Genomic DNA, 15,437 nt, shown 5'->3' on the forward strand with positions numbered 1-15,437 from the left:
CTCCCCAATATAACAGCACTCCCACAGTACTGCCCTCCCCAATATAACACCACTCCCACAGTACTGCTTGTCCGATTTAACATCCCCAGATTATTGTTTCTTCAACTCTCTGTGACAGTGTAATACTGAGATCATAGTCTCTGTAAGGGACTCGAACCCACGGTGACGTAACACAAGTCATTTTGGATGTGAGAGCGCAGTGAGATGCTCTGAAAGTGTTTGTCCAAGCTCCCACTTGAATTACGTGACACCGAGCAGATTCCCTGACTAGCTGGCTGTGTACTATTCATAATGTAGCGGGTTTTATTTTTCCCCTGCGGATTGCCAGCCGTGGGTTGCAAAATGTTGCATTCCCTCTGGTGAAATTCGCTGTTCCTGTCACGATTGCATTTCTACGTCTGCATTCTTTTAAAGAGTGATCTCTTTTGTTTGGGGATTTTTTCCTGCATATCAAATAGTCACCGAGTGAATGAGGGCCAGGGGCATTGAAATGTTTGTGGGATTTCTTCTGGAAGTTTAAAAATAAGATGAAAAGTCTCGCCAATTCGTTGCATTTTGTCCGCAGAACAAATGATTGATCATCCCCTTGAAGAGGGTGTTCCTTTAAGACAAAATCCATCTCGATTGGATGGTATAAGTAATACCAGGCCAATCCGAATACTTCTTATTGTGTGGTCCTGTTGTGTTCTTGAGTGTATGGAATAAGGTCTAGTTAAATAACCTAAAGTTTGCTTTCTCTTTGTCGGGGAGGGGTTGCTGAATGAGGAAAACAGTTGCAGAACACTGCCTGGGAAAGTTATAGCACTACAGGTACAAGTCCTCCTAAAGTTGCCTTCCTGGTTCTAAATTGCTGGCTCTTTGCTATATGTGTACCTTTTTGTGGTTAAAAGTTGGTCGTTGTTTTTGACAAGGTCGTTGACTGGAGGCATAGCCACGTGCCGAAAGTTGCCAAGAAGTATTTCTTTCTGCAAACGATAATGGTAGTTTGGAGTTCCCTCCCTGCCTGAGGAGCTATTAAAAGTTCGAGGTCAATTGACAATGACAAAAATCGATTACTTTTTTCAAATGAAAGTGAAACAATGAGGATATTGGAATTTTGAAGCGAAAACAGAAAACGTAGAGTGATCTTTCTGCAAGCTAGGTGACTTCTGTGTGGTGTGGGTGGAGAACTGTTTGGGATGGTGACCTTCAGTCAGCTATTGAACTTTTCTTGTTCTGCAAGGTTTACAGAACCATGTTAGCTTTGGGTTTTTTTGGTATTTATTATTTTTTAAGTGAATGACATTAGTGTCAGTCGTGTCGAATTGCTTTCTGTCTCATAAACTGTCAGACCCACAAGTTTTAAAAATTTATGATGTAATGTTTGTTTTTTTTCTTGACTCTCAAAGTCAGTGCAGAACTGCTTCGGTGTCTGTGTATGTACATTAAAAGGTTTCTTTCAATGAACAAAGTATACTTTCTGCAATGAAAGTGGAGGATGGGGTCTGTTAGTGACACAATAGAGAGGGAACTTCAGGAACCAAGATGTGGTGATGATATGGATAGAAGTAAAAAAAAATAAAGGCAATAAGTCTGTTGTGGGTATAATGTAGATGCCTGCCCCATCCCCAACAGTAACCACATAACACTGGAGAATAAATGATGAGAGCTTGTCAGAGTGATAATTGATCAGAGACTTCAGTCTTCCAGTTGAACTGGAAAATTGTAGATGGAGTTCTTGCCTTTCTTAGCTGAGATGTAGAATTTAGCAGAGTGGTTATGCTGGAACTGATCAGTTAAGCCACAGAGTGAATGATGTGTTCTGAAATCAACAGGATAGGAGGGATTGATTGGTTTATTATTGTGTGGACTGAAGTAGTGAACAGTTTGTGTACAAGCAGTATAGGCAGATCACATTAAGCAAGGCTATATGGATCAAAATGACTCAGTCAGAGGTACAGGTTACATTGCGTAGGCTGTGTGCTACATGAGATCAGCATTAGCAAGATCAGTCATCTTGAGGCAAGAGAGCTTGCTTATCAGTCAGACTTTCTTTCCTAGTTTTAAAGTGAGTGGAGGCAGACATGGGGAGCCATCAGAGGTAGGTTCTTCACTCAGTGGTAGGGGTGTGGAATGCATTGCCAGAGAGGGAGTGGAGTAGGTCTCATTAGGGGCATTTAAGCAGCTATTAGATAGGCATATGGATGATAGTATAAGGTAGGGGTGGAGGTTAGATAGACCTTTTTAGGTTTAGAGTAAAAATTCAGTACAATGTCATGGGCTGAGGGGCCTGTACTGTGCTGTTCTATATATTCAGGCTTCTGTATCTTCTGCCTGATGGAAGAAGTTGTAGGATATCATTACCAGGGTGTGAAGGGGTTATTGATGTTGACAGCCTTTCCACAGCAGTCCACTGGAGAGGATGCAAAAGAGACTTACTCAAATTGTTGCCTCGGCTAGAGAGCTTCAGTAATGAAGACTGATTGGACAACTGGGGTTAACTTGCTTGGAGCAGAAGAGACTGAAAGGGGACATAATTTCAGATTTATAAGTTTCATGTTGGACATAGACAAGGTGGACAAGAATTTTTTTCCCTTGATGAAGGAGCAGGAGCAAAGATTTAAGGCAAAGAGCAGGGGGTTTAGAGGAGATGTGACAATTTTTCTTTTCACCCCAGAGGTTGGTGGGGAATCTGGAATTCACTGCCCCCAAAGGATGGGAGAGGCAGAAAGTCAGAATATAGAAGAGAGGGCTCAACAATGGTGCAACAAAAAAACTCTCTCTCAACATCGGCAGAACAAAAGAACTGATCTTCAATTTCAGAAAGAAAGGAGGAGAACATTGCCCCACCCCCCAATCTACATCAACGGAACTGAGGTTGAGAGAGTGAAGGACATTCAGTCCCTCACAATGCTGATAATCAACTACATGTCCTGGACTTCATGTAGAGGCAGAACAGCACCTCTTCTCAGGTGGCTCAGGAAACTTGGGATGTCCATAAGATCTCGCCAACTTCTGCAGGCGCACCATTGAAAGTGTACTGTCTTGGTGCATAATGGCCTGGTATTGCAACTGCTGTGTCCAGGACACTAAAACTGCAGAAGTGGTGTGCGCAGCCCAGACCATCAGAGAGGCCCACCTTCCACCACTGGACTCTTTACATGGCTCACTGCTGCAGAAAGGCAAAAAACATCATCAAAGACCCATTGCACCCCAGTAATGCCCTCCTACAACCTCTTCCATCAGGCAGAAGATTCAGAATTCTGAACATGCACAAGCAGGTTCAGGAACAGTTCCTCTGGCTGTTAAAGCTTTTGAGTGGATTTGTACATCCTTTTTGCTTGCTGCGATCTGCTCGTAAACCAGGTTTTCACTGTATTTTTGTAGACATGACAATAACCAAATCAATCGATGCACCTGAAATTTAAATCATCTGGATGTTAGCCAGGCATGTAATGGAGCTGAACCAAAAATTGAGTCTTGCCCTAAATCAACTAATATCTCAAACAATACCTCAAGTATGAGGGCCTAAAATGCCACTCCTTTTAACCCATGGTTGCTGTGATCTCAATGTCAGTCTTTTCATGTGCAGTGCAATCACCTTCCACTGGAAGGTGCTGTTCCAGTGTGATTGCCTTTTAAATTGATGTAAATGTGGAATGGTGTTGGTGTGTTTGTGGGGGTGGGTAGCGGGAGGGCAGTGCTGGGAATTGAGACCAAACCCAGTTCCCAAGGTAATACTCACCCTGATCATGTTGAGTGACTTTCTTTCTTTTTTTTCTGCTTTTAAAGAAACCAGGGCTCCTTGCCACATGATGCCGATGCAAGATTTCAAAAACACTCCCTTTGCCCACCTGCTGGTGGCCATGTTCGGAATGGGGTCTTGGGTTGCAGTGAACTCCTTGTGGGTTGAGCTTCCAGTCGTAACAAAGATTCTCCCTGAAGGTGAGTCCCAGAGGGTGAGGGGGACCAGATACTTTGCTTTCTAATATAATTGCTGTGGCTGTTAGATTTAGAAGTTTCTTTATTGGTCGTCCCCCCCCACCGGTTGTCTAAATTTGTTTTAATTCATTCACGGGACAAGGGTGTCACTGGCCAGGCCAGCATTTATTGCTCATTCCCAGAGAACAGTTGAGACAACCACATTGCTGTAGGTTTGGAGTTACATGTAGTCCAGACCAAGTAAGGACAGCAGTTTTCTTCCCTAAACGACACTAGTGAACCAGATAGGGTTTTCCAACAATCAGCAATGATTTCATGATTATCATTTGACTCTTAATTCAATAGAATAAAATCTGGAATTCAAATTCCATCATCTGCCATGGTAAGATTCAAACTAGGGTCCTTTTGAACATTGCTAGATTATTAACCAAGACTCAATAATACCACTAGGCCATTGCCAACCTTAAACAGACCCTGGCAGTGTAGATATGTGGGTAATGGCTTAGGATATACTGCAGCAAACTTTATTTTAACTCTCAGCCAGCAAAAATTGTACACTTCAAATACTGGATGTTTACTGTATTATCACAGTCTCCACAATCTCTAGTCAGTTGAGAGTGTGAATGAGATGACTAAGTTGTCTTTTTAAATTTTATTTTGTTTTACTGAAGTGATTTTATGCTGTATACAAAGTATGTTGTATTACATACCAATTACTCAGTATGTGTTTTTACATTCATTATGTGGACCTTTAGATCAACCAGCACATGAGCCATAGGTGTTGCTTAATAAAAGGATTTGCTGTACTATTGCACTAGTCCCAATTTCCTGCTTTCTTTGGCAGGGAAATTGAGTTCAAGAGCCATGAGGTTATGCTGCAGCTCTATTCCAAATGTTGTCTAACTCTGGGTTTTATTGTGTTCAGTTCTGGTCATCTCATTATAGGAAAAATGAAAGCTTTAGAGGAGGGCGCAGAGGAGGTTTACCAGGATGCTGCTTGGACTGGAGGGCAGGCCTTGCGAGGAAAGGTTGAGGGAGCGAGGGTTTTTTCATTAGAGTGAAGAAGGATGAGAGGTGACTTGATAGAGGTTTACAAGATGAGAGGCACAAAGTGGATAGTCAGACTTTTTCCACCCTGGGCGGAAATGGCTATTACAAGGGCACATAATGTTAAGGTGATTTGGAGGAAGGTACAGGGGAATTGCCAGAGGTAGGTACTTCAGAGTGGTGGGTGTGTGGAATGTGCTGCCGGCAATGATTGTGGAGTCAGATATGTTAAGAACGTTCAGGTGGCTCCTGGATCGGCACGTGGATGATAGATCTGCCCTGCACGCCCTATGTTTTCCTATCTTAGAGTAGGATACAACATCGTGGTCCAAAGGGCCTGTGTTGTTCTATATTCTTCATTGCTGAAATGTTCATCCCAGGCAACATCCTGGTGAATCTCTTCTGAACTCTTTCCAGTGCAACCACATTCTTCCTACAGTGTGGTATCCAGTGCACACAGTACTCCAGCTGCAGCCTCACCAAAGTCCTATATAGCTCCAACAAAAACTCCCCTGCTCTTTGTCTCAAGTGATAAAGGCCAGCATCCTGCCTGCCTATTGTTAGAAACCAGACCAGCCTCCCCCAAAGTATGTCACAAATAAGGTCTATTTCAAAGCAAGTGAAGGTGCTGTGTTCCAGAAATGAGTTGCTCGGTCCATGACCAAGTGCTAATCAAAACACTTTTTTTTATTCTCGCAATGCAAATAAGATGCACCAAAACACAGAATCAACATAACATTACTCTGATAAATGAACAAGCCAATATTATGTAAGCAATAATCCTCAACTGTTCCAAATAACACAGCACCCCATAAATACCCTCTGCATTTTTATTTGCCAATGCACAAAACAATTATCTATTACTCTTGCATACTGTGTCTGTCCAGTCCAGTAGAAAGAAATACCAAAATAATCTGTCCCTTCTGGTTTTTAAGAGGAAATCTCTCCAAGTCTTCAATCTGGCAACAGAAAGGACTCTAGCTGTCCACTGCAGCAGTTAACTACCGAAGAAACCAACTGAAAGTAAAACTCAAAAAGTCATCTGGAACACAAGTTGTGAGAAAAGCTCAGCAGGTCCATCTGAATTTTGAAAAAAACAGAACCGAGGAAGGGTCACCAGACCTGAAACATTAACTCTGCTTTTTTTTCTTCGCAGGTGCTGCCAGGCCTGAGTTTTTCCAGTAACTTCTATTTTTGTTCCTGATTTACAGCATCCGCAGTTCTCAGTTTCCAAAGTCCTCTGGGTCTGAGACTGACCCCACCATTCATGGTTCTTTTGTCTTATTCTTGGGGGGGGGGGGGGGGGGGAACATCCAGGGAGAAATCCAAACACTACCTCCCAGGAGGAAACTTCTCTTGTACCATTGTGACAAACCCCTCTGCAAGAAAAAGAAAAACAGGACAGCACATGTGTCTTAAATGCACACCATTGTCTCACTATATATCTTATTAACCTGCCCTGCCATCTTCAGGGATCTGTGGACAAGCACTCCAAGATCCCTCTGACTTTCCCTAGTGTCTTGTCATTCATGCAGTACTCCTTTGTCTCTCTTTAAAGTGTGACACCTCACAAATATCAGGGTTAATTTCTGTCTGACTAATCTGTTTATATCTTCCTGTAACCTAATACTTTCAGCATTGTCAATCACCAGGCCAATCTTTGGGTCATTTGCAAGTTTATCATTCTGCAACCACCCTACTGCCTACACCCTTTGCAGCATTCCTGTTGTCATCTAATCACTTATGAATGTCACAAACAGTAAGAAATCCAGCATTTGTGGTACACCTTGCACACTGGGTTCCAACCTCTCAAACAGCCTTTTATCACCTTCTGTCTCCATTTAGTAGGTTGATCTTGCTAAGCAACATTTTCAAATTGCCAGCCATGCCTCCTACTGTTAAGGTGCCTGTGCTTGGCTGTGAAATGCTTTTGGCATCCTGACTTGGATATAGGTGTTAGGAAATTCAAAATCTTTAAATGTGTATATATAAAAAAAATTAGTGGGCCATCTGACTGCTCAAGTCTGCTCTGCCATTCAATATAATAACATAGCTAATCATTTGAGCTCAATATCCAAATCAGTCTGTCTTCCCCGCCCCAGACGAGATTCTCAATGTTCTTGTGCTTCTGTGTTGGAGCAGTATTAAATGACTTTCATGTAATCAGCACAGTTTTACATTTCTGACCAGCTGTCACTTTCTTTGGACATTTCCTGGAATGGAAAGACTGTTTGTTTTGTTTTTTGTGGACTGTATAGATGCTGTTTGATGTTCTGGCTGAGTAACCCCTTCCTGTATCTGATCAGTAAGTTCACAGATAAATAATGAGGACAACCTTAGATTGCGTGAGGGTATAAGTGGTCTGGATTAAAAAGGCAGGGGAATACATAATAAACAATATGACCCTGGGAAAGACTCAGAGGCACTTTGAATATGTACATCCCTTAAGTGTAGATAAAGTGGTTAAGAAGGCATATACAATGCCTCCCTTTGCCAGCTGAAGCAGGGAGGTTATGCTGGATGTGTATTTAAAAGTATTGGTTCGGCCACAGCCAGACCATTCTGCTGATCTGTAATCTAGGGATGTGACTGCACTGAAAAGGACACAGGAGATTTACCAGGTTGTTTTGCCTGGGCTGGAGCGTTTTAGTTATGAAGAGAGATTGGGTAGCCTGCATTTGTTCCCCCTCTGCTCCAGAGAGAAAACAACATGATTGAGATGCACAAGACTGAGGGGTGTAGACAGACAGGAATAAGCTTTTCCCTTGAGGAGGCGATCAATGACCAGGGGGGCTTGGATTTACTGTTAGGAAATGTGAGGAAATAATTTTGAGTTCTGAGAATCTGGCATTCACTGCCTCTCTGGGTGGTAGAGGCAGAAACCCTCATTACATTGAAGAAGTATTTAGATGCGCACTGGCAATGCCAAGGCATGTGAGGCTATGGACCAAATGCTGCAAAGTGGGATTAGAATTTTTATTTTTGACCAGTGTGCATTGGGACTGTAGACCTCTGTGACTATATCCACTGATGTTGCCCTGTTCTATTTATCTCTAAATTGCAGAGCACTGGGAATAAACAATTTGACCAGTTGTGTCTGGGTGCTTATGCAGTCTCATGTTGCACAGCTAGTTCTCAGATCTGGTGGACAAAAAGACCTGAACTGATCCCAGCATAATGTTTCCTTGTGAAACACAAAATGGTTACAGGGTGACCGTTGTTTTGGATTTCTCTTAACAATTGTTAGTAATAGATGAAACTGGAGGCAGTGTTAGTTATAAATTCTGGCTGCCACTAGGGGGCATAGGTTTATGGTGAGGAGGGAAAAGTTTTTTTAAAGCAGACTTATTTGGCACAGCGGATGCCAGCTACCTGGAATATACCACCATGGGAGGTACAGCAGACATGATAGTAATATTTAAGAGGCATTTAGACAGAGATGAACAGGGAGGGAATAGAAGCATACAGACTGTGTGCAGGTAGGTGGGCTTAGTTTAGACACCACTTCAGTACTATCCATGATGCTCAAGTGGTCAGCACAAACACGATGGGCCAAAGGGCTGAGTCCTGTGCTGTACTGATTTTATATTCTGAAATCTAACTGGGTTTTAGTTGGAGACTATTTCAACTTTAACATTTAACTGGGAGTACCTTTAGAGTGAAAGGATTGGACTGGGTGGAATTTTAATTGGGCCCAGGACAGCTTTTTGTGCCAGTATGTAGATAGATGTTCTTGAAGGGGCTGTGGTAGGGCACGAAACTGGTCAGTGAGTGGGCATTTTGCAGATGGTGGCCATAACCCCATATGTTTCAAAGTCCTTGTGGAAAAGGATAAGAATGCTGACGTGACGTATCTAAACTGGGGAGGGCCAATTTCAATATTGTTAGACAGGGTCTGACAAACATAGACTGGAAGCAGCTACTTTGCAGGTGAGTCTATGTTTGGACAATTGGGAATGTTTTAAAGATAGCATTCCTCGGCAGCAAGTTACAGGCATGCCAAGAGTTTGGTGTATGTCTAGTATAGTGTATTTACAAACAGCTGAGGCCCTTCAAAAGGAAAGATTGTCAAAAAGAGAGATTTAGCAAGTAAAGGTTTTTTCTCTTTGGCCACAATATATTTGACGGAATTAAGGACACCACCCCCCCGCCCCCACCCAAAGCGTTTTGTGTGCGCGCTTGCCCCCCCCCCCCCCCACACTGAAGATCTGCGGTTTAAGGTGAAGCGGAAGTGGAGATCTGGGGGTCGGGGCAGGAAATCTTCCATGTGGGATGGTAGAAATGTAGAATGTGTTGCCTAAAAAAGAGGGCATAGAGGCAGATACACTCTACATTTTAAGACTGACCTTGGTGAGTAATTTAAAATGCTGGGGCACAGTAGGGTATGGGATTAGTGTTTGTCGAAGGATCTGTTTCTGACTTATCTTTTTGTTTTATTTCTTTGCTCCCTAGCATGGAATCTGCCAGCCTATTTGACAGTACTGATTGCCTTTTCAAATGTCGGCCCCTTACTGGTCACCCTTGCACACAGGTTCTCCCCGGGTCTGCTGAATGAACGTTATCTTATCCACTTCATCCAAGCACTGGGTGTGATCTCCTCCATTGCCTTAGCACTCACCTGGGATCGGACTGTGTTGGTTGGTGGAAAGCAGCACAGTGTAGCCTTCCTGACCCTGGCCTTCGCCTTAGCCTTGGTCTGCTGCACTTCCAATGTCACCTTCCTGCCCTTCATGTACCGCCTCCCACCCAAGTACATCAGGACCTTCTTTGTAGGCCAGGGCTTCAGTGCTCTCTTCCCATGTGTGGCAGCCCTAGTGCAGGGTGTGGGCCAGTTGGAGTGTCGCAACAGTTCGGCTGCCAATGGCTCCCAATCCCTCCAGCCACACTACCTTAAGGAGAACTTTACAGCTAGTGCCTTCTTCTGGCTTTTAGTGGGGCTAATGTCGATCTCCCTGTTGTCCTTTGTTGGACTGGTCCAAAAAAGCAGCAACAAGCAGCACGCTACCCACGTCAACAATGAATCATGGCAGCTGACCGCAGAGAGTCAGCCAGCCCCCAAAACACCACCACCTCCATTCTGCGCTGCCCGTAACATCTACCTGCTTATCTTGCTGGCTTTCTCCAATGCTCTGACCAATGGGGTGCTGCCATCAATCCAAACCTACTCCTGCCTGCCATATGGGAGCACCACCTTTCACCTGGCAGTGGTGCTTGGGAATCTCGCCAATCCGTTGGCCTGCTTTGTTGCCATGTTTGCACTCTTGAGGTGAGATCATTTTGAATTACTACAGTATCTGCTTTCTGCATGCTGCATTTTAATGTCATTATTGTCTTTGTGTACTCTTAAGTGCTTTTGCCTCTGATCAATCATCCTGCAACTTGTCCCATCACAGCCATTCATGATGCGGAAAATCTCATACATCTCCGGTATTCTTTGACTAAGGAAGAATAGCCTTCTCTCCTCCATTCTCCTTATAGAACCATACAGTATGGAAGTAGCCTTTCAATTCATCTGAGTACATACCAGTAAAGCTACACTGAACTTGCACTAGTTCTACTTTCCATTACTCTGCCTGAAGCCTGCTAACATTTCAGTGCTCAAATACTTTTCTTTTTAAAGGTTGATATTTCCTGCCTCAATTACGCTCCTAGGGAGTGTGTTCCAGTCCCCTTGAAACTACACTTGGAGAATTGTTCAGTTCTGGGCAACTTATTAAAGAATCTTTATTTAATGCCTGGAGAGAGTCTGAGATTTTCTAGAATGATACTGGGAATGAAGAATTTTAAATAAGAGGGAAAAGTAGAGATTGGGCTTTGAGCAGAGAACAAAGAACAAAATTTACAGCGCAAGAACAGGCCTCCAAGCCTGCACTGATCCAGATCTTCTGTCTAACCTGTTGCCTATTTTCCAAGGATCTGTGTCCCTCTGCTCCATGCCCATTCATGTATCTGTCTAGATACATCTTAAATGACACTATTGTGCCCACCTCTACCACCTCCACTGGCAACACAACTCCCTCTGCATAAATAACTTTCCACACACATCTCCCTTAAACTTTTCTCCCCTCTCTTCTTGAAATCATGATCCCTAGTAATTGAGTCCCCAATTAAGGATGGGCAATAAATGCTGATCAGAGATAATGGGAACTGCCGATGCTGGAGAATCTGAGATAACAAAGTGGAGCTGGATGAACATGGCAGGCCAAGCAGCATCTCAGGAACCCAAACCCACTGTCTGATGGGTCTAGGCCTGAAACAACATCAGCTTTTGTGCCCCTAAGATGCTGCTTGACCTGCTGTGTTCATCCAGCTTCACACTTTGTTAGCTGGGCAATAAATGCTGCCTGGTCAACGATGCCCTCATCCTGTGAATAAGTAAAGGCTGAGGGGAGGGAAATCCTTCCTACAATGTGGGGACCAGAACTGTGTGCACTACTCCAAATGTTGCCTAACCAAGGTTTTCTGTACCTCCTGTAACCTCCTTGCTTTTTTAAAAACCTCTTTAACTACCCATAATCTTAGTTCATTCCTGTTTGAATTCTGATTAAATACTGGCCACATTCTCCAGTTTACTTTTTTAAAAATTCTCCCTCTGCAGCTCAGAACCTGTTCCCTTTTAATTGTCCTTAGCTTGTTCACCTAGATCTGTCTCTTCCACTCTTACTCGCCATGTCCCTACTTTTTTTCTTTTTATTGCCAGTCAGGCATAAACTGATTGGGCCAAATGGTATTTTTTAGTGTGAACTGTGGCTGTTGAGCTGCTTTTGCACTCTGTTTCTCACATGTGCACTTTTTTTAAGAAAATGCTGTGGCTAGTTGACTGTTACTTTAACCTGGTCAGTGCCACAGCAGAAAATCACCTTCAATCTGTTCTTCATGCTGTTTTGGTTTTGCGCAGGTCCCATATTGGACTTGGTGTCCTGGCATTTCTAGGATTACTGTGTGGAGTCTACATTTTGATGTTGGCAGCACTCAGTCCATGTCCCCCACTGCTTGGAAACTCGATGGGTGTTGTTTTAGTGGTGAGTATAGTGAAGGAAAATGACTAAACTCTGGGATACCATTCAGGCTATTGCTTAAACCACTAGCAAGATGCATGGTAGTGTTTTACTGCATAAGAACAGGCAACTGATCTCTATCTATTGCTCAACTCCTATTCCTCCTTTTTTATCTAACTTTTGTTAACGTGCCATTTTATTCTTTCTTCTTAATTATATTTTGAGGGAATGCTCAATTTAAAAACATCTAGCTAATTAAAATAAAATGAACGCTGGTTGATGGAGAGCTGAAACAGTTCTGGAGAAACTCCAGTCTAGAAACATCTATAGGGAGTGAAGCAATTTGCATCTCGAGTGCAGTGAGCTGCCTACAGAACATCTGTCTGCTTATTCCGGAATAATGTTAGGCTGGTAATGCCACTGGATACACAATTTACAAGATCCAGGATTATGATACAGGGTGTGGGTCCAAATCTCACTACTTGGGAGTTTTTATTCGGTTCACGCACCTGGAATGTATAACTAGTCTCAGTGACTGTGACTGATGACAATCATGGATTGTCATCAAACCCCTCATTTTCTGTGGCAGGGTGGGGGGGGGGGGGGTGGGGAGGACACTTACCATCCTTACCCAGTCTGGCCAGCACATGACTGCAGACCCACAGCAATGTGGTTGAATCATAACCATTGTGTGAAATGGCCCAGCAAGTCACTCCTCCTGAGGGCAGTTGGAAATGACAACAGATGCCGTCCATGTCAGTGATGCTAACAATGCATGAAACAAAAAACTTATCACTCTCGGAAGTTTCTCCTGAAGTTGCGACTGGCTTTGTTACTCACCATTTTCCCTACATCTAGTCTCTCTGCAAGGAGAGGCATATGGCTGTCTAACCATAATGCTGGAATGGCTGAGAAGTTAGCAACCAGCTTTACAGCCAGTGTAATGCTTTCAAAGTATGCTCCCAGGAAGTGCAGCGGCTAAGTTGCACCATGAGATAAGCGGCTATTTTGTGATATCAGCTGAGGGATCCATGTTGGTCAGTGTGCCAAGAGGATCAGATTTTGGGAGCATGTTGGTGTAACTGACACATGGCTGTGATACTCCCCAATTTTCCATCTGTGGTTCTTTCTCAGGTGATTGCATGGATGCTGTTTACTGGCTTGTTCTCCTACCTGAAAGTGGTGATTGGCAGCATCCTCCATGAGGCAGGTCATCTGGCCCTGGTCTGGTGCGGAGCATCCATTCAGGTTGGCTCATTGATCGGTGCTTTGGTCATGTTCCCTTTGGTTAGCATCTACCAGCTCTTCACATCAGGGCAGGCATGTGTGGATACCTGTGGGCAGTGACTGGCAGAGGAGACATCTTATCAGACTGAACCCAGAGGAAGCCTTCAAACCACAGCAAAGACTAATTGCACAGGCAAAGGAGCCTCAAGGGTATTGTGCTTGACAATGGATAACACGAGGATTTTAAACCCTGCTAGAAGGCGCTCTATCTCTTTGCAATTGGGCCTGGATTTCTCCTTCACCCATTCCATATTTCTCCCACTTAAAATTTCATCTCCCAACACTCCTTTTATCCTTTTTGGTCTATATTTGGCACTTTTTTAATTCCAGCCCCCTCTTTCTTTCCCCAATCCACTAAAGACTGTGACTCTATATTGAGGCAGCACAGACTGGGGAATACTGGCTCTCTACTGTCCATGTAAAAGGAGCTAGTCAGTATTTTTAAATGCACACCTGGTGGTTATCACTTTCTTTTGTTCTTCACTTCTCCGTGCAAATGGGTTTTTTAAATGGCAAGGAATAAACAGGTATTAATGCAGCTGGAGTTGATTTTTTTTCTAAAGAAAAATCAGTGACAAAGTACAGGTTCCTCACAAGAGAATGCTGCAATAATTTTTATAATGTCAGTGTTGAAGCCTTGCTATTCTGTAAGCTAGCAGCTCCTCAGCTAGGCTTCATTTGCCCAGGACAGGTGTTCCTGCTCCTGCCCACAGCTGGGCTCACTTTTTTTTTCATGCTCCCTCTTCCATCTACATATGTGGACTTGGTGAGGGCAAATTTCAGCACCCTGTGTAATGCACTCCAGTTTGTTAATTTCTTCTGAAACCTGGAAGCAGGAGCAACTGTATCTTGATGTGTTTGTATGGTCAGGTGAATAAGGAAGGGGTAAAGAAACAATAACTTAAAAGTTTTCTTGTTCCTGAAGGTTGTGTGGACCTTTTTAAATTTTGAAAGAAATAAATTAAAGTTTTTTTATTTCTCAATTCAAATCCCTTTTTGGCTTCAGTATGTCCATTGAGTGTTTGAACATTTCATGTCTCCAGTTGATTGCTGAAGTGACCTGGGTTCTTGATTCTGAAAGATATCTACTGTTTCTCCATGTTTGTTTCAGATTTCCAGCACCTGCAGTGTTCTTTTTAATTGCCTTTGGGACTTTGATCACACTCGACAAGAATTTACTCATTGAGAAGGCAGGTGTGAGATAATGTTTGGGAACAATGAAACCATCTGAGCCCTCCTTTGACTTCTATTAGTCAAATCACCCACACTTACTTTCACAAGTACTGATGTTGGAGAAAGTCAGCAGGTCTGACAGCTTCTGTGGAGAAAAACAGTAATATTTCAAGTCCAATGTGATGATGCATCAGAACTGGAAGATGTTAGATAATTGCTCTCTTTTAAAAATACTTTTTTTTTAACAGAAGTGGAGGAGCATGAGGGTGTAGAAGCCCAGTTCCAAAGACAACAGGCTTATTTGTATCGATTTTTCTCTAGTCTGGAAGCAGGCTATTTTTCCCCATCACATCTACATTGACCATCTGAACAGCATACCACCCTTTCTCGTCTCCACCCCAACCCGCAACTGTGTCTCTGTAACCCTGCATTTCCCATGGCTAACCTACGTACCCTACATATCCCTAGATGTTATCGACAATTTAGCATGGCCAATCCACCCTAACGTCCACACCTTTTGGACTGTGGAAGGAAACCCATGCAGACTCAGGAAGATCGTGCAAACTCCACACCAGCTAGTCACCTGAGGCTGGTACCAGTCCCAGCCCCTTAGTGCTGCACAGTGAGTGAAAGAATGTAAAATGAGGTGTGTGTGTGTGTGGGGCGGGGCGTGGAGAGCATTAGCCCCTTCTGCTGAGAGTAGAGTAAATGGGGGGAGGGTGTTGTGGGGACAGAAAGGATCTAAGGATAAATAGAGAACAGGCATAACGTAATCAGTTTCTGAAGGTGAGGAATTCAATGCTGAGAGCTCTAGGCTGTAATGTGCCTACCTGAACAATGTTATTCCTGGAGTTCAAATTGTGCTTTGGAACGTTGTAGCAGCCCAGAACAAAAATGTTAAAGTGCTTTTCAGGCACAATCTGGAACAGGTCACGTAACTGTGTTCTCGTTTTCTACAAACTTAAAGCTACAGATCCAAACTAGCATTTCCTCATAAAGCAGAAGATATAA

The 15,437-nt window shown here is 43.4% G+C and overlaps 1 protein-coding gene across 1 annotated transcript; it reads left to right on the plus strand.

Moving 5' to 3' along the window:
- Nucleotides 1-680: 680 nt before the first annotated feature.
- On the plus strand, nucleotides 681-14,242 carry slc52a2 (solute carrier family 52 member 2). Its single transcript, XM_048521043.2, has 5 exons — nucleotides 681-810; nucleotides 3,772-3,924; nucleotides 9,421-10,234; nucleotides 11,867-11,990; nucleotides 13,101-14,242. The coding sequence occupies exons 2-5, from the start codon at nucleotides 3,792-3,794 to the stop codon at nucleotides 13,311-13,313; spliced, it is 1,284 nt and encodes a 427-aa protein (XP_048377000.1). The 5' UTR covers nucleotides 681-810; nucleotides 3,772-3,791; the 3' UTR covers nucleotides 13,314-14,242.
- The last annotated feature ends 1,195 nt before the right edge of the window (nucleotides 14,243-15,437 follow it).

This window comes from Stegostoma tigrinum, chromosome 2, assembly GCF_030684315.1.
Source record: "Stegostoma tigrinum isolate sSteTig4 chromosome 2, sSteTig4.hap1, whole genome shotgun sequence".
NCBI lineage: Eukaryota > Metazoa > Chordata > Chondrichthyes > Orectolobiformes > Stegostomatidae > Stegostoma > Stegostoma tigrinum.